The sequence below is a fragment of the Oryctolagus cuniculus genome, chromosome 15, assembly GCF_051225735.1.
Source record: "Oryctolagus cuniculus isolate XC-2025 breed Fujian yellow rabbit chromosome 15, ASM5122573v1, whole genome shotgun sequence".
Lineage (NCBI taxonomy): Eukaryota > Metazoa > Chordata > Mammalia > Lagomorpha > Leporidae > Oryctolagus > Oryctolagus cuniculus.
In genome coordinates, this window is record NC_142881.1 from 81340006 (window position 1) to 81359690 (window position 19685).

General features: G+C 50.2%; 1 protein-coding gene across 2 annotated transcripts in view; it reads right to left on the reverse strand.

Moving 5' to 3' along the window:
• Positions 1-19685, reverse strand: part of LOC100350807 (beta-microseminoprotein) — a 50455-nt gene that overhangs the window by 11724 nt on the left and 19046 nt on the right. The window contains exon 1 of one of the 2 annotated variants that reach the window (XM_089313674.1): positions 2647-2774. The exons of the other annotated variant lie outside the window; for it this stretch is intronic. Coding sequence (XP_089169800.1) covers positions 2647-2649 — 3 coding nt within the window. The 5' untranslated portion in view covers positions 2650-2774. Of the gene's footprint in view, positions 1-2646; positions 2775-19685 lie in introns of those variants that run through there. 2 annotated transcript variants of the gene reach the window in all.

Sequence of the window (19685 nt, forward strand, 5' to 3'; positions counted from 1 at the left end):
AAGAATAGAAGTGCAAATATACATAACCAAATAGAGAACTCAGAAAGTACTCATAAATCTGTATGAAAGTTTGTTATAAAATAAGCATGGTCTTTGAGGAGAGTAATGATTCATTAAGTGGTTTTAGAACAAGTGAGGCACTGTGTGGGGAAGAAACAAGTTTCTTACTTTAGTTGCCACAATGTAAGAAGCTTGAAAAGGATTCAAGGCTCAAATGTTTACAAGATAATAAAATAACCACAGAAAATATTGGCAAATATTTATCATATGCAGTATGAAAAAAATAGATTTGAGTATGTAAAAAATTGCAAAAATATAAATAAAATTAAAAAGATATCAGATTTGGAAAATAGTATCATTACAGGAAGACTGTCATCTCATAGAAAAAGAAAAACATTTTAGTATAAAAATGGCATTTTGGGGCCAGCGCTGTGGCGTAGTGGGCTAAGCTCCGCCTGCAGTGCCAGCATCGCATATGGGCACCAGTCTGAGTCCCAGCTGCTCCTCTTATGATCCAGCTCTCTGCTGTGGCCTGGGAAAGAGTGGAGGATGGCCCAAATCTTTGGGCCCCTGCACCCACGTGAGAGACCTGGAAGAAGTTCCTGGCTCCTGGCTTCAGATCTGCCCAGTTCCAGCAGTTGCAGCCATTTGTGGGGTGAACCGGTGGATGGAATACCTCTCTCTCTGTCTCTCTCTCTCACTGGATGGAATACCTCTCTCTCTGTCTCTCTCTCTCACTGTAACTCCACATCTCAAATAAATACATACATCTTTTTTTTTTTTTTAAAAAAGGCGTTTCACACCCATGCATAGACACAATGAAACATGATGAGCAAGCACGAGAAAAAGTTCAACTTACTGAAAACAAAACAAATGTAAAATGTGTATAAAATAGAACCATAATGGTATGGCGAGAATAACCATTTAATTTATAACACCCGGAGGGAAACAGACGCATGGGTGAGATGTGAGAGGCACAAGGGCCAGTCGGCTGGAACAGTGGTTAGGGCACGCAATTTGAGAGCGTGCATCAAACTCCTTAACACGGTTTACAATGCCAATCTTCACTTCTTCACTTCCCAGACTTGATCTTCAGAAAAGACTCCTCCCCATAGCAGTGGGAAATGGAAAAACACCACTCGCCCAAGAACAGAGCTGGTTCAGAACCAGGGATGATTCAGAAAAGCACCTGGCAAGTGGGCGGGGCTGGTGGTGGCAGGACCTGGGGCACTCAGGGAGATGAAGACTTTGCAGGATGTGACTCCTGGGGGTGCTGGAGATGCACGAGACTGAATGACAGTGACCCACGCGAGATCACCTTACTAAGAGGGTGCATTACCCAGGTGACAGTGTCTCAGAAACAGCCCGCTCCCCGGCCCCACCCAAAAGTTAGTTTGTCTTGCGTGCATGCTATGCTTTGAATGCCGTCACCCAAACTCCTGTAACAATTCAACCCAGATGGGAAGGCACTAACAGGTAGGACCCCCCCCCGAGGTGATTAGGTCATGTGGGCGGAGCATTCATGAGTTCACGGACTAAGGGATCTGGGGGCTGGCACTGTGGTGCAGTAAGTTAAGGTGTTATTTGGGACATCCTCTATCAGAGTGCTGGTTCGAATCCCAGCTGCTCCACTTTTGATCCACCTCCCTGCTAATGTGCCTGGGTTCCTGCCACCCACATAGGTAGACCTAGATGAAGCTCCAGGCTCCTGGCTTTGCCTGGCCCAGCCTTGCCTGCTGCAGATATTTGGAGAGTGAGCCAATGGATGGAAGAGCTCTTTCTGTCTCTCCACTTCTCTCTGTCACTCTGCCTTTCAAATTAATAAGATAGGAGCTGGTGTTGTGGGGCAGGGGGTTAAGCCTCCACCTGCAATATTGGCATCACATAGGGTCATGGTTTGAGTCCTGGCTGCTCCACTTCCAATCCATCTCCCTGCTAATGTGCTTGGGAAAGCAGCAGAGGGTGGCCCTTCAAGTAGTTGGGCACCTGCCACTCAATGGGAGAGCCGGATGAAGTTCCAGACTTCTGGCTTCAGCCTGGCCCAGTCCCTTTGGGGAGTGAAACAGCAGATGAAAGATTCTCTCTCTCTCTTCTTCTCCCTCTCTCTGTAGACCTTGACCTTTAAAATAAGTAAATAAATGTTAAAAAACAAAAACCCTGTTCTCACTGCAGACCAATTACATCCGAGTGTCTGGGAGCTCCTGTCAGTATTTTTCAAGGTTTCCCAGGCGATCCTGCTGCAGAGAGCAACCCCTGGCTTTGCACTCAGCTCCCCTATAGGCTTGTAGTCTCTTCCAGTCCCCAGGCTCAGTTTATCTATAAAATGGTGCAATGATTGGTCCGGCATTGCATTCCATCTCACCAGCCACTCAAATAGGCCCCAAGAATCAGAGACACCAGAGACCTCACTGAACCCCAGAGTTTCTAGAGCAACTCAGATCTTAGGGAACTCGTTAGGATTTCCCAGAGTCCCCACACCCTTTTTCTACTCTACACGTTGAATTGCCAAGTCACATGGCAATAGATTCCTAACTAGGTCCACTCACCATTAAATGCACCCCGTGAGCTCCAGTACAAGTAGAAGTGAAATAAGGAAGACACTTCCCCCCTCCTTTCTGGTCTCTATGTACCCACTCAGTTACCTACCATTGTGGTGAGCAGGGTTCCTTACAGACAGGTGCATCCAGGACAAGTCAGGCCACACTTTTATATAGGAAGGGACAATTACACACACACACACACACACACACACACCCGCCACCCCGCCACCAGCACCACGCAACATCATTCAAGAAAGTAACACGCCAAGAACACCTCAAGTGTTTGCAGAGGGCTGCGATCAGCTGAGTTACGATGATTCATAAAGCAAGCCTCCACCCCAAATAAGTGTTTACCTTTGTCCCCACCCCAACTGCATTTCCCCTTGACCTGAAAGGGTGGGGGAGGAGAGCACTGCCCTTCACAGAGCCGTCACTCTGAGCTGGGCATGTGACACCTTCTTACTTGATTTTATGAACAAAGAAATGGAAGTCCAGAAATGCCAGCCCCGAGAGCCAGGTCATGAAGCTGGGTTTTGTGAAGGAGTAAGAACAGCCCAAGGAATCAACGCCGTCCCCCACCCTGGCCCACCAGGCCTGCAGCTATGGTCCAGTTGGCACTGCCTTTAGAGTGTGGCAGGAGAGAGCAGCAGTGTTCCAGGGCCGGGAGCACAGCTTCCCCTTGACAAGCCATGTGGCTCTGTCCACTTGGCCTTGACCTTTCTAAAGTTCAAGTTTCTAAAGTTTTTTTTTTTTAATTTTTGTACAGGCAGAGTGGACAGTAAGAGAGAGAGACAAAGGTCTTCCTTTTCTGTTGGTTCACCCCTCAATGGCCCCTGCAGCCGGTGTGCTGCGGCCAGCGCACCATGCTGATCCGGAGCCAGGAGTCAGGTGCTTCTCCTGGTCTCCATGCGGGTGCACGGCCCAAGCACTTGGGCCATCCTCCACTGCACTCCCTGGCCACAGCAGAGAGCTTGACTGAAAGAGGAGCAACCGGGACAGATTCTGGCGCCCCGACCGGGACTAGAACCCGAGGTGCTGGTGCCACAGGTGGAGGATTAGCCTATTGAGCCGTGGCACCAGCCTAGTCCATTTGAACTTTCTAAAGCTCTTGCTGAGTCTTCTTTTAAAAAAAATTATTATTTTTAATTTATTTTAAAAGCAGAGTTACAGAGAGGAGAAAGAGATTTTCCATGTGCTGGTTCACTCCCCTAAATGACCACACAATCAGGACTGAGCCAGGTCAAAGCCAGGGGCCTAGAACTCCATCTGTCCCTCCCATGTGGGTGGAAGGGGCCCAGCCCTTTCCAGGTGCATTAGCAGGGAGCTGGATCAGGAGTGGAGAAGCTGGGATTTGAACCAGTGCCCCTATGTGATGCTGGCATCACAGGCAGCAGCTTTGATGCTGAGCCACAATGCTGGCCCAGAGTCTTCAGTCTTGGCTCCCTGCTGTGTCATCCCAGCCTTCTTTCGCGCTGCTCAAGAATGATCTCCTTTGAAGAATCCCTGCTCACCCTCACGATGGCCTTTCAGGAGTGGCGACGGGCAGAACCACCTGGTGTATTAGCTATGTATTGCTCAGGCTGCCGGGACAGAATAGAATGGACTAGGCGGCTTGCACCACAGTCATTTATTTGCTCATGGTTTTGGGGACTGGGAATCAATCCAGAGTCAGGCAGTGAGGCAGATGCGGGTCTGTTCTTGGTCTGCAGAGGCTCGCCCTCTTGCTGTCTCTTCCCATGGTACCCATTCCCTCTTCCTATAGCAACCCTGGTCCTATCCAATTAGGGCCCACCCTGACTATCTCATCGCTCCTTAATCACCTGCTTAGAGGCAGCCATATGTCCAATGCAATCATATTCTGAGGTCCTGAGGGCTACTTTTCAATCCATGGATTTTGGGTGGACACAGTGGAGGCCATGATACCATGTGATCCCCCACCCCCACCCCTGGAGCTCCCTAGTGTCTGAGATCCAATCACTGGTTCCCCTCTGTCCACAGATGAGAGCTCAGACTCAGCCAGTGGCTCCACAGAGGTCTGTAGAGCTGGCCAGGCGATCTGCCCCAGTGCCAGCCTCAACTCCCCCCAAATCCAGGCTCAGCACCCAATGCAGGGTAGGTTCACTTCCTGCTCTCATGCAGAGCTGCAGAGTTGGCTGCCTCTGAGAAAGAGAGAGAGAGAGAGAGAGAGAGAAGGGAGAGGTGGGGAGGGGAGGAAAGGGGAGGGGAGCTGGTTGCCTCTGTAAAGATGGAAGTTGAGATAGGATCAAAGCTAAATGTGAGTGGAGCACTGGCTCCTCAAACAGGGGGTTTCTGGCACTCAGTTCGTTTGTGGGAGTCCAATGACGGACATGGTAGCAGGGTTGTACTGCCAGAGCCATGTGGCAGTGGGGTTTCAGTGATCTACCCGGCCTTCTGGCAACCAAACCAGGATCTCCGGCCTTTCTCAGAGCCTGTGAGCTCCCTGGCATTCTTTAATAAAATTCCAGCAGGTTCTGTTGTGTGCAACCCTGTGACCATCAAGTTCTCCCTGCTGGTGTCCCTCCGGTAATTGGCACCTTGCCCAGTGAAGCACAGCTGTGTGGGATAGGCCGCCTTCTGGGTTAGTGCAGAGGTTCTCAAGCAGGAGAGAGGTCTCCAAGGCCCCATAGCCTTGCTACAAGGAGCCCATCTGCCTCTCAGCAGGCACTAGCAGGAAGGCAGTGGCCAGCTGCCCCAGAGCAGCCCAGGCAGGCACTTGTGAGGGGAGACGGATGTTGGAGCAGGGGTGTGCAGGTGCCCATGCAGGGTGGGGGGCAGGAAGATGGAATGAGGGCCACCGCCCAGTGTATGGCGGCTAGCTCTGCCTGACTGATGTGCAGCTTTTATCCCATCTCCACTGTCATCTTTACAAATAGACCAGGCCTTATTTTTTCCCATGAGTATATTCATGTATCATACATGTTTGCATGTATTGGCTGATGTTTAAGAAACTTAGCACCCACCCCAACCAATCCACCTTCATTGTAGAAAAAAAAAGGAACATGCAAAGAGGCAAAGAAAAAATATCATGGTCGGACTGTTCCAAGAGAGCTACTGTTAGCATTGTGGAGAATTTCCCTCGAGAGTGTTCTGGGTGTGTTTGCATTCAGGAGAAGTGGAAGTCGAGAGCTGTCTCTCCAAACGCGGGGTCTCACATGCACTGTTGTACAGTCTGCTCTTCCCATTCAGAAAAGCTCCTGGGGGTGGGCATTTGGCTTCATAGTTAAGATGCAGGTTAAGAAGCCCACATCCCACGTTGGAGTGCCTGGGTCCGATTCCCAGCTCCAGTTCCTGATTCCAGCCTCCTGCCGGCAGCAACCCTGGGAGGCAGCAGGGATGGCTCAAGTCACTGGGTTCCTGCCACCTACGGGGGAGATCTGGATTGAGTTCCTGGCTCCTGACATCTGCCCTCGACCAGCCCATCACCTGTCATTCTGATAGGTGGACACTATTTTGTTCTAGTAACTTTTCTTTGGTGGTTGGCAAGGTTCAGACAGTTTTGAGCACTTATTAACCAACTTTCGCAAGTTGCCTGTTTGTTGGTATTCATTACCCATTCTTCTGTTAGGAGGAAGCTGGAGTCAGGAGTTGGAGTGGCCGGATACTCAGACAGGCCTGCTCTTCCACCAGATCCTGGATGTACCCTCTTTTACATGCCTGTGCTCTTTGCAAGACAGCCCCTAGCACAATGCCCACGGTTCTGCACTTGCTCTCTCCACTGTGCTCCATCCTAGCTGCTCTAGGCCATTTTGCTGTCCCCAGAGAGCCGAGTTGCCCCGGAGTCATTTCCTCTGTGTGAACAGACCTTTCCCCAAGCCTCGGCCGGCATCACTCCCATGCTCCCCCAAGCTGCTACTGCAATGCCATCTTCTCAATACATCCTGCCTTGAACGACCTGAACAACCTCTCACCATGCACCTGCTCTCACAGTCCTTGCTTCCTGTCCTCTTTGCTTTTCTCTCTCTCTCTCTTTCTCTCTCTCTCTCTCTCTCGACACTAATCCTGGACTCACTGGAGGCACAGCTCCCCGTTCATTGTCTGCCTTCCCTTGACTACAATATCAGCTCTTTTAGGACAAGAACCTGTCTGTTTTCTTCTGGACTTTATTCCAGAAAGCTCTGGACCCATGGATGAATCGCGACATATACAGTTACCACAATGTCCCAGGCAGCGATGGACCACACAAAGACAGCAGTCCCACAAGGCTATAATGGAGTACTGCCGGCGTCTCACATGGGCACTGGTTCAAGTCCCGGCTGCTCTTCTTCCAATCTGGCTCTCTGCTGTGGCCTGGGAAAGCAGTAGAAGATGGCCCGAGTGTTGGGCCCCTGCACCCACGTGGGAGACCTGGAGGAGGCTCCTGGCTCCTGGCTTTGTATTGGCCCAGCTCCAGCCACTCCAGCCATTTAGAGTGATCCAGCGGATGGAAGAGTCTGTAACTCTGCCTCTCAAGTGAATAAATAAAATCTTTAAAATAAAAAAAAAACTAAACTGCATACAATTATGCACAGTACATAATACTTGATAATAAAATCAACACCTATGTTCCTGGTTTAGTGTTTACCATACTGACACGTCAGCCTTCTTTTACAGTGTACTCCTCCTTATGTAAAAGTTCACCATAAACCAGTGTTTTGTGTGTAACGCTGGCAGCAAACCTCACCCATCCAGTGTCTGCTGCATCTCCTGGTCCCCTCAAAGGATCACATCAGTGACTGAGCCACACCATCCATGCCGGATCCATGTCACCTAGGTGCAGCAATGGGAAGGGGGACCACGGCAGGCATGGGGTAGCTGAGGAGGGAGGAATCTATTCAGGGTTTCCAGGCAGTGAGACAAAGGCAGGATTTGTACCCAGGCCTGTGCTTCTCTTAGGGCAGATGCTTCCTCCCTCACACACCTGCCCCTGCATCTGAATTCAAGAGAAGGGACCCAAGCACGGAGAACAGCAGCAGGAGGGCAGCCGCCACCCCGGCGGGGCCTTCGGAGCAGGGGACGTGCCTGCCCACCCTCTTCCTAGCCCTCCTTCCTAACCTCGACAACGCACTGGGAACATTCCCTCATGACCACTGTCACGAGGGAGCTCCAGCAGACGGTGGGTCCTTGACCTGCTGGTTAAGATGCCAGTTCAGATGCTGGGTCCCACATCACAGCGCCTGGGTTTGGTACCTGGCTCTGGCTCCTGACTCCAGCTTCCTGCTGATGCATTTTCAGCAGTGACAGCTCGTCACTGGGCTCCTGCCACCCACGTGAGAGGCCTGGTTGTGTTCCCAGCTCTGGACTTCAGCCTGGCCCAGGCCCTTCCCCATACTCCTGGGCATTTGGGGTACCTGCAGATTTCCATGCTGGTTCTCTCTCTCTTTCTCTCTCTCTCTCCTTCTTGTTCTACCTCTTAAATGAATAACATTTTTCAAAGAAAGAAATATGGCCCGAGAGTGGACTGTGTCTGCAGCCTCAGACAGAGGATATGATGGCCATCTCCACCCTAGTCAACAACAGGCCTATGGCGGTGCAGGCTTGGCCTGCGGTCAGTTTACCCTGAGTGCTGAGAGACCCTGGGGGCTGCCACAGCCAATGCGCTTCAGCTCTGGGCTGTGGGGGTTTTCCTGCAGTGTTTCCTGGACCACATCTGCAAGGGAGATGCAGAAGATCTGGCCAACTCCCCCAGAGTTCCCTAGGGGAAGCAGATGTCACTCTCAGTCATCCAAGCATCCCACTGATGTAGATGGCGCAGATTACACAAGCCTGGCAATGAAGAGGTGAAGAGTCTGCCTCCTCAGAGCCCCCAGAGAGTCCAGTGTCCCAGGAAGCCAGCAGAGACCAGCCTGGCCCTCGTGCTGAATGTCAAGGTGACCCAGCTCAGCATGGTGCAATTCTCATTTCAGGTCCAAGCAAAAACATGCATTTTATATTCCCTGATAGGCTGGGCCACAAACTCACAAGCTGTGCCCCAGCTTGGGGAAATTCAGCCATGAACTTTACAAGTAGACCCTCAGTTAACCCACGGATGACTTGATACAGACCCTGTTGCTGGCAAAGGGGCTCTGGAGAATGTGACCTTGACACACGTTATTCCCAGCCTGTTTTGCTTCATCCTGATTTGGACGGAGATGTATGTCCGAGAACCCTTAGGTAGGTAGTTGGTTGAGTGTGGAGGCAAATGCCTGCTGAATGCTGGGCCCAGCTGGGGAAGACAAGAGGCCCGGTAGGCAGCCCCTCAGCAGCCAATTGTTTCAAGGCCTCTGTCCCTGACAAGCAGGAAATGCAGATGCTTTGGAAGTCTTCCCACTAAAAGATAATAGCTGTTTAAAAAATCTCTTTTGAGATTTTTTTTTTTTTGAAAGTCAGAGTTACACAGAGAGAGGAGAGGCAGAGAGAGAGAGAAAGGTCTTCCGTCCTATGGTTCATTCCCCAATTGGCCGCAACAACCAGAGCTGCGCCAATCTGGAGCCAGGAGCTTCTTCTGGATCTCTCACACGGGTGCAGGGGCCCAAGCACATCTCCTGCTGCCTTCCCAGGTGCATTAGCAGGGAGCTAGATCAGAAGTGGAGCAGCCTGGACTTGAACTGGTGCTCGTATGGAGTGCCAGCATCGCAGGCTGTGGCTTAACCCACTGCACCACAAGGTCAGCCCCATCTCTCTTGAATTAAATCAGATATGTCTGTAGGCTAAATCCTGCTTGGGAGGTGGTGACTTTGTGATCTTGCTCTTAGATAATCTCTAAGGCCCTGTCTGCCTGGTTCTTTAGAAATCAAAGAAAAAAAAGGCTGTCATGTTCACATTTTCTTGGGGGTGCAATCCCAGGGAAATAAAAGAGTAGGGGGTACTGAAAGTGAGGCAGGCTGGGAAGAGGCGTGCAGGGCACAGGAGTGTGTTGTGAGCTGGCTGCTGCCCTGCAGGCAGTGAGGGTGTACTCCCATGGGATGTCTTCATGGAGGGTTTAGGAAACAGTCCTGTGCAGTGTTGAGAAGGAAGGCATGGGGGAAGGGAGAGTAATAGGAATAATGCCAGTTTCTTCCCATCTCTTCTATCCTACTGGTTCTGATCTACCCCATACCACAGTCAACCCCTGGGCTGCATCATTCATCCTGCCTAGGTAGCATCTGAGGAAGCCCAGGTCTCTATGGAGATACTGAGAGGGCCTGGCTCTCTCCTGGTAGAGGGTAACAGGCAACTCCTGGGGGCTGGTGGGAAAGCAGGTCAGGGCCCATGCGAACATGATGTCCACTTCAGCTATCAAACAATTCAGCATGAGACTGATCACTCCTCAGCATCAAAATTACAACTCTGCTCTTAAAAAAAGGCCATTTTCCTCTTCCTCGCCATCTGTTCATTGTGTTACCCCAGGATCCTTCAGATACACCTTTTCCTGTATACAAACAAGACACAAGAGAGCTGTGTGGTATCCAAGGGCTCACATTGGAGCATCAAGAATGAAGAGGAGGAAGAAAAACTGGCCCTGCAGAGTGCCTGACCGCATGCAGAAAATCACAGGGGATCTGCCAACCATTCTCACTGGTATTAGTAAGAGAGCTGAGCAAGGTTCAGGATACAAAACCAATAAATAAAATCAATGAACAATCTGAAAATATAATCCAGGAAACAATTATATTCATTTAGGGATGACTTTAGCAAAATAAGGGCAGGATTTTACTCTGAAAACTACAAAATTTTGCTGAGGGAGATTAAAGAAGACCTAAATCAGGACAACAAACTACAGACTCTCGGACTAATCTGGCCCCCTGCATGCTTGGTAAATAAAGTTTTATTGGAACACAGCTATACTCACTTATTGGCATATTACTTACAATGGTAGACATGAATGGTTCAGGAAGCCAAAAATATTTATCCTCTGGCCCTTTATAGAAACTTTGCCAACCCTTAATCTAAATACACCCACGTTCACTTTATAGTGCTAACATGACAGTTCTTCTCAAATTTAGCTACAAATCCAATGCCATTCCTAAAGAAAAGTCATTTGTAAAGAAAGAGTGCATCAGACTTCCTAGAGAAATTGGCAAACTTCGGCTAGCATTTATATAGAAATACAAGTAATTTAGAATAGCCAAAATACTTTCTAAACAGGACAAGATGAAAGAGGTTACACCAGCCAATTTCAAAAGTTAAATTCTGGGGCTGGCACTCTGGCTTAGCCGGTAAAGCTGCCGCCTGCAGTGCTGGCATCCCATATGGGCACCGGTTCAAGTCCCGGCTGCTCCACTTCCAATCCAGCTCTCTGCTATGGCCTGGGAAAACAGTAGAAGATGGCCCAAGTGTTTGGGCCCCTGCACCTGAATGAGAGACCCAGAAAAAGCTCCTGGCTCCTGGCTTTGGACCAGCACAGCACCAGCCATTGCAGCCAATTGAGGAGTGAACCAGCAAATGGAAGATCTCTCTCTCTCTCTCTCTCTCTGTCTCTGTCTCTCTCTGTCTCTCTGCCTTTCCTTCTCTCTTTGTGCAACTCTTTCAAATAAATAAATTTTGGAAAAAAAAGTTAAATTTTGTCCCAGGCACTTGTTAAAAAATGTCAAAGACAGGGCCCGGCGCTGTGGCTCAGTGGGTTAACGCCGTAGCCTGAAGCGCTGGTATCTGATATGGGTGCCCATTCTAGTCCCAGCTGCTCCTCTTCCAATCCAGCTCTCTGTAATGGCCTGAGAAAGCAGCAAAAGATGGCCCAAGTCCTTGGGCCCCTGCACCCGCATGGGAGACCTGGAAGAAGCTCCTGGATCCTGGCTTTGGATCAATGCAGCTCCGGCCATTGCGGCCAACTGGGGAGTGAACCATCGGACGGAAGACCTCTCTCTCTCTCTCTCTGCCTCTCTTCTCTGTGTAACTCTTTCAAAAAAATTCTTTAAAAAAATTTTCAAAGACAGATTGTATTCAGACTACCGGTGGTTGGAGAGGGACCCTGTGGTCTGAACTGGGCTCTACTCCACCCGAAGGCAGGAGACGTTTTAAATGCCGAGCCATGCCAAGGGAAGCGTGTTTGAGGACACTCTCTAGGGGGAGGCTGGGTAAAGGTGATCTTGGTATCCGGGTTTGCTAACCAGGTGGGGGCCTACCCTCCTATCAAGGGCTGGAAGACTGAGGGATGATTGCTTTTCAAAGGGATGTATCCAGCTCTGTACTGGCACGGACACATTTCAGAGAGACAAAGAAAGGAGCCCCAAGGACGAGTTTTCTAAGAACCGAAGGGAGGTTCGGGGCCCATGCTCCATGACATTGAGCTCTCGTGGGCAGGGCCTTTACGGGGCTGAGGTCAGCATACAGCTCATCATCCTGAGTTCACGGCCATGAGCTGTGAGAAGCTAGGCTAGTGTTTGTTGAAGCCTCTTTGTGTTTGTATGTGTGTGTGTGTGTGTGTAGGGGGAACCTGGTGGTGGCCTTTTCACGCCCACTTCAAAACCTCTTGCTGTCAATTGTTTGCAGAACAGCCAGCACAGTCACCGTCACCGTGACCCCCATACACAGAGCAGGTGCACCTTTGCTATCCCCACCCTGCCCCTACCCACAGCTGCATACCACACTTGTAGAACAAAGCCCTCACCAAACTCTCGGGGAGCTGGCCTCCTGCTTACGCCCCATGTCCTGCTATATCTAGGTCCTAACATTGTCCCCTTCATTACTCAGAGAGGGTCACTTTGTCCTTTTTGCTATTCCTCACCACACTGGGAAAATCCTCCCACCCTGGCTGGTGCACCCGCAGCTATCTGAGTGTCTGCAGATTGAGAGATTCATCCCCCACTCCAGGCCATCGCTCAGAGCGGCATCCACGCCCACACTCCCTTCCTTCCTGTTGCTTCTTACTCACAGCATTTGTCATCCCCCAAATTACTGTGCATATAGCAGGTACCCCCGTTTCCACAGGGGATCTGTTCCAAGATCCCTCAGCAGAGCCCTGAAACTGGAGATAATGTCAAACCCTGTGGGCACTTCTTCTTCCTATACGTACCTATGATGAAGTGTATCAGGCACAGTAGATTTACAACAACAACTTCACAACACAATAGAATGATTATGACGATTTAAAGTAATAAAAGTTATGCAAATGTGGCCTCTCCCTCTATTTCCCTCTCTCTAATTGCACCACACTCAGCCTTCTTGGACTGATGTGAGATAATGTCCCATTGTGAGGAGATGAGGGGAGGTTGAATGATGTAACTCCCTCTCTCTCTAACTTGGCCTCTTGAGTAAATAAATAAATCTTAGGAAAAAAAGAAATGCAAAAATAAAGCCCCCACCTCTCTGTGCTCCAGCTCTCCCCTCCCCAATGGCGCTGCTCTTACTGTTCATTCGTTCGTTCACCTACTGTGTGTTGGGCACTGGTTAGGGACTGGTTAGGTGCATGCCCCCCCCCCCAGCACAGACTGCTTGCTCGGCCCTGATTTGCAGCCAGCTGGAAAGGTTGTGGCTTTCTTTCCCCAGAGCCTCTCCATGGCCAGCAGGTTGGAGATGATTATGTGCAGGCCCTGCTGCAGTTGGAGCTCCTGACACACTTTGAATTCCTTTCAGTCACCAGGCCAGTAAGAAGTGGGCCGAGGAAGGGGAGGGGGTGATGCCCTTCTGCCCCTGGCGTTCAGTCTCAGGGTGGCGGCTTCGTAGCCCCCAGTAAATGAGCAGATCCCTAACTGGGGCACTAATCTTCCTGCAGAGCCCTTGACATTTTCCAGAACTTTCTTTTTAAATGTTTATTTATTTATTGTTTGAAAGGCAGATTTACAGAGAAGCAGAGGCAGAGAGAGAGGTCTTCCACCCACTTGTTCACTCCCCAAATGGTTGTGACAGCTAGAGCTGGGCCAATCTGAAGCCAGCAGCCAGGAACTTCTTCCAGGGGTCCAAGGACATGGGCTATCTTCCACTGCTTTCCCAGGCCATAACAGAGAGCTGGATCAGAAATGGAGCAGCCAGGACTTGAACTGGTGTCCATATGGGATGTCAGCACTGCAGGTGGCAGCTTTACCTGCTATGCCACAGCACTGGCCTCCAGAACTTTCTCTTAGCTACCCAGAGCAATCACCCCTGCTCCCTCCTCCCAATCCAGTTTCTGACCTCGGAATTAATGTCTTTAAAAGAGGACCCATCAGGGCCCAGTGCTGTGGCACAGTGGATAAAGCTGTCGCCTGTGAAAGGGACATCCCATAGGGCCCTGGTTGGGATCCTGGCTGCTCCACTTCTAATTGTGCTCCCTGCTAATGCACCTGAGAAAGCAGCAGAGGATGGCCCAAATGGGATTAGGCCCCTGCCACCCATGTGGGACACTTGGAAGGAGCTCCTGGCTTTGGCCTGGCCAACCGTAGCCATTGCAGTCACTTGGGGAGTGAACCAGAGGATGGAAGGTATCTGGGTGTGTGTGGGTCCCTCTGTAAACTCTGCCTTTGAAAAAAGTAAACAAAATCTTAAAAAAGAGGCGCCATCACACACCCTGGGAAACAGCAGGTGCTGGCATTAGTGCCTGGATCCCTGCCACCCATGTGGGAAACCCGGATGGAGTTCCTGGCTCCTGCCTTCAGTCTGGCCCAGCCCTACCTGTTGTGGGCATTTGGGGAGTGAACCAGCACATGGGAGGCCTCTGTCTGTTTCTTTCTCGTGTGTCTTTCAAATACTTTTTTTTTAAACAGGAAACAGACACCAGAACTCCTTCTCCTTCTCTATTTCCCATCTACTGCCTTCCCTTTCTTTAAATATTCTATTTATTTATTGAGCAGCAGAGTTACAGATAGAGAGAGGCAGAGAGAGAGAGAAAGGTCTTCCAGCTGCTGGTTTACTCCTCAAATGGCCACTACAGCTAGAGCTGAGCCAGTCCAAAGCCAGGAGCCAAGAGCTTTTTCCTGGTCTCCCATGCAGGTGCAGGGACCCAAGCACTTGGGCCATCTTCTACTGCTTTCCCAGCTCATAAGCAGAGAGCTGGCTGGGAAGAGGAGCAGCCAGGACTTGAATCAGTGCCTATATGGGATGCCGGCACCACAGACAGAGGCTTAGCCTACTATGCCACAGTCACGGCCCCCTGCCTGCTCTTTTCATGAGGAAGCTCTGTGAACACACAGGGAGGTGGCACTCACCACCTACAAACCCAGAGGAGGGATCTCAGGAGGAGCGGCCCCCTCGAGTCCCTTGATCGGAGACTCAGACTTGGAGGATGCCCATGTGCATTGCACTTGGCCATGGTGACCCCAGCACACACCACCACCACCACCACCAGGGAGAACACCAGTCCCCTAGCGTCCACAGGAAGTGGGCAGGCAAGCTTCCTGGACCGTTACTGCATCTGGCACAGCCAGCTTTTAAGATCCCAAGGCGGGTTTAGTTATGGCTGCTGGCAACCACGCAGCTTTCCTTTGTAGAGCACTTCTGACTTTCCCCCTGGGATGGCACGAAAATGGCACAGAGGGCGAGTGGCCGCTTCTGATGGGCCACTTGGGTGTAGTCTCCCTTGCTCCTGGTCTAGGGCTGCTGAGTTAGTGATGGAAACTTATTCTTAGCTTCCTGGGCTTTCAGTATTCTGAGTCCTCAGCAGGCAGGAGCGAGCCACAGTGTGGAACTTGAGGACAAATGCTTTCTGGTCCAGGAGATTTGCTTTATAGCATATTCTTTTATGGAAACTCTTTTTTCTTACAGAATTTTTTATTTTTAATTTTATGTGAAAGGCAGAGAGCGAGAGCAAGAGAGAGAGAGATTCTCCATCTACTACTGGTTCACTCCCCAAATGGCCTCAACGCCAGGGCTGCACCAGGCTGAAGCCAGGGCCAGGAGCTTCTTCCAGGTCTCCCCCATGGGCTCAAGGGACAAGCACCTGGTCCATCATCCCCTGCTTTCCCAGGAGCCTTAGCGGGGAGCTGAATTGGAAGCAGCGCCTCTTGGTACTTGAACCATTCCCCCACCCCATGGGAGGCTGGCACTGCCAACAACAGCAGCTCACCCTGCTACACCACAGCGCTGGCCCCCAGCAGGGCGATTTCAATGAAAATGTAGACCGATTTCAACAATGGGAGGAAGAGGCACCCCTGTCACCCCTGTAATCCAGTCCTTCAAGCTCCAGGCTGCATAAAGGAGACACCAGACAGATGTTTGCCAAATGAATGAGGCATTCATTTTTTTTTTTAAGATTTATTTATTTGAAAGGCAGAGTTATAGAGAGGCAGAGGCAGAGAGAGAGAGAGAGAGAGAGAGAGGTGTCTTTCATCTGCTGGTTCACTCTGCAGATGGCCACAATGGCCGGGGCTGTGTGAAGAATTCATTTCTGCCACACTGGTTTGTCTGTGCTCCCCAAAGGCTCATGGGTTGAAATTTGATGCCCTTGTCAGGTGTTAGGAGGATGGAAATTCAATTTGACCCTGGTATTTAAAGGTCAGATCTTTGGAAGGTGACTAGGATTAAACAAAATCATAGAGCTACTAGGACTAAAATACTGGTGGATAATTGGTAGCGGGGCAGGAGAAGAAGAGGAGGGAAGAGGGAGAGGGAGAGGGAGAGGGAGAGGGAGAGGGAGAGGGAGATGCACAAGGAGGCAGCAGGTGCAGGTGCAGACATTCAGGTCTCCCTGCCTGGAAGAAATCTGTCACCAGACGCAGGCCCTTGAACTTCTACACCTGTGAGCTAAATAACCCCTTTCCTTTATAAAGTTATCCAGCCTTGGGTATTTTGTGATAGTAAGCAAAATAGACCAATATATGACATAATCCAGTTTTCTCTCTTGTGTCTCTAGAATTTCTTTGGATCCAGTAGATCCTGGGAATCCTCTGGGGGAGCATAATTAGAGACCCTGTGTGTTGCTTTCACATAAACCTGACTCCTTTGAGTCTCATATTGAAATGATTGCATTGGAGGGAAGGTATTACTGGTTTTTTTAAAAAGATTTATTTTTTTATTTATTTTGAAAGAGTTACAGGGAGAGAGGAAGAGAGAGTCTTCCATCTGCTAGTTCACTCCCCAAATGGCAGCAACAGTCAGGGCTGGACCAGGCCAAAGCTAGGAACCAGGAATTTCTTCTGGGTCTCCCATGTGGATACAGGGCCCAAGCACTTGGGCCATCTTCCTCTGCTTCCCCAGGCACATTAGCAGGGAGCTGGATCAGAAGTGGAGTATCCAGGACTTGAACCAGAGCCCATATGGGATGCTGGTGCCACAGGCAGAGGCTAAACCTACTATACCACAGCACCAGCCCTAGGTATTACTATTTTTGTAAGAAAATAGACATAGAGAGAAAATACAGCTTACTCTAAGTTTAGATGTCTAGCTGGTCAGTGTTCAGAAGCTTAAAGAAAATGGCCTAGGTTTACTCTAAGTTTAGATGTCTAGCTGGTCAGTGTTCAGAAGCTTAAAGAAAATGGCCTAGGTTCATCAGACACAACTGGGATCAAAGTTCTTTTGGGGGGATGAACTGTCTCTTTTATTAATTTTTGATGTTTTATTTTTTTATTTGAAAGAGTGACAGAGAGGGGTGCGTGCGCGCACAAGCGCGCGCGCACACACACAAACACACACACACAGATCTTCCATTCACTGGGTTATTCCTCAAATGCTATGCATGGACCAGGCCAAAGCCAGGAGCCAGGAACTCCATCCGGGTTTCCTACATAAGTGGCAGGAACCCAAGTACTTCAGCCATCAACTACTGTCTTCCCAGGCACATGCAGCAGGATTTGGATCAAAAGCAGAGGTGGAGGCCAGTGCTGTGGCACAGAAAGTTAGGCCTCTGCCTGCAGCACCCACATCCCAGGTGGGCACCAGTTCGAATCCCAGCTGCTCCACATCCGATCCAGCTCCCTGCTATGGCCTGGGAAAGCAGTGGATGATGGCCCAAGTCCTTGGGCCCTGCACCCATGTGGGAGACCTGGAAGAAACTCCCGGCTCCATTCTGCTGATGACCTTGGACTGTCCGAGCCACTGAGGGAATCCTGGGCAGCTGTCCTTTCTCCAGAGTGCCATCCTGCTTCTCATCTGCTACACCCGAGTGCCTGGAGATCACTTTCTGCGGACTGCATGGAGCCATGTCTCCAATCTCATGGTGCAAAAGTGAAGCCACCACAGTGGCTAGGACTCAGCCCGCACACCAGGGGTCTCTGAGACCGACCCACAGCATGCTGGGAGAAGCACAAATGGTGTTGGAAAGGAAACTTTGTCTGCTCAGAGACCAGCTCTCTGTTGCATCTTAAACAACCCTAGGTTGAGGTGAAGGTTAGACATGGCCCCTTCCCATACCCCTACCCCGTTACCTTCACACGGCCTAGCCAGCACCTGCGCCATCCCCCACGCTGCCCGGAACATACCTTCCCTTCCCTGAAGCCCATGTGCACGCCCCAGGACAGGATCTAAGCTCCTACACCCTCTCCAATCATCTTGACCTTGTCTTTGTCTCCCTTCTCACCTGCTGCACTACCAAAAACAATCAGATTAAAAAAATCGACAAGAACTTGCCCTTATCTTGTTTGTCTTAAATTCAAAAGGATGAAGGATTAAGGTAGACAAATATTTAATTTGCCTCTTGGCCAAAACAGGGGAGACCAATGTAGAGAAATACTTAATAAATATTTAATCTGTCCTGTTTCCAAAGGAAGAATGATTAAGGTAGACAAAGAATGATAACATTTAAGGTAGGTCAACATTAAGTTCTTTTTTTTTTTTAAGATGTATTATTTATTTGAGAGTTAGAATTACAGAGAGATGGAGAAGAAATGTCTTCCATCCGCTGGTTTACTCCCCAGATGGCCACCATGACTGGAGCTGGGCCGATCTGAAGCCAGGAGCCTCCTCTGGGTCTCCCACGTGGTGCAAGGGCCCAAGGACTTGGGCCATCTCCTACTGCTTTCCCAGGCCATCAGCAGAGAGCTGGATTGGAAGAGGAGTAGCCGGGACTCGAACCAGTGCCCATATGGGATGCTGGGCCAATTCTGTGTTTTTTTCTTCCCAAATCACCTGTCCGACCATGGGAAGGCATTGGTAAGTATTAGCTAGGGAGGTGTGTTTCTCCCCCACCTTCCTCTTCTGCCTGGTACCCTGGGCTGAGGGATGGGGCTTTCTACAGCCATTGATTAAGAAAGGACTCAAGGCTCAGCCTTTAACTTCCAAACAGACTTTTCCCAGCTCATGGCAGGGATGGCAGCTTTTGAAGAAGATGGCATGAAAGAACAGCCACCATTCAACCAGACTCAACATCCAGCCCAGGGCCAGGGCAAAGGAGAGGCAGCTGGGGGAGTGGGTCCCAGAGACACAGTGCATGCCCTGCCTGTGACCACACCAGGGTGGTGCCCCAGGAAAGGGGGCAGGCAACAGAACCCCCAGGTAAGTAGGGGGGTCGTCGAGCAAGGAAAAGGACACTGTGCTCCCTTCTTGCGGTACCCAGGAAAGTGACTTCTCTGTGGGTCCCCCTACTGCCCACAGCTCACCGTGACAGCAACAGAGGAGACACCAGCGTTGTCTCCTGGGCTCCTAGGGGTGCATGTGTCCAAGAGGAAGGAGACCAAGTCCCTTAAGATTAGAGTGATGCATGTCTGGTTATGTATGTAGTCCTGAATTATGATTTAAAAGTGTGTTCCCCCTGCGTGGGAGACCCAGAAGAAGCTCCTGGCTCCTGGTTTCCGATCAGCACAGCTCTGGCCATTGTGGCCAATTGGGGAGTGAACCAGCGGATGGAAGACCTCTCTGTCTCTCTCTCTCTGTCTCTCCTCTTCTTCCTATGTAACTCTGACTTTCAAGTAAACAAATAAATATATATTTTTTAAAAAAAGTGTGTGCCCTTTTCAACCCATTCTGAGTTTTTGTCAATGATGTGGACCTGGCTCTACACATTTGGCAAAACTCATCTAAGAGACACTTGGGTGAATTTTCTTCCATGTATCTCGCACCTCAGGTCTGATTTAAACACACACACACACACACACACACACACACTATGCTGAACCTAGTGATAAGAAAAGGAGAGAGAGACACCTTCCATCTCCTCATTCTCTTCCCAAATACCCACATCAGCCAGGGCTGGACCAGGCCGAAGCTAAGAGCCTGCCACTCCATCTGGGTGTCCCCCATGGTGGCAGGGCCTCCAGTATTTCAGCCGTCATCCCCCTCTTCCCAGGAGCATTAGCAGAGAGCTGGATCAAAGCCGAGCAGCCGGAGGGGCACTCTGGTGTTGGA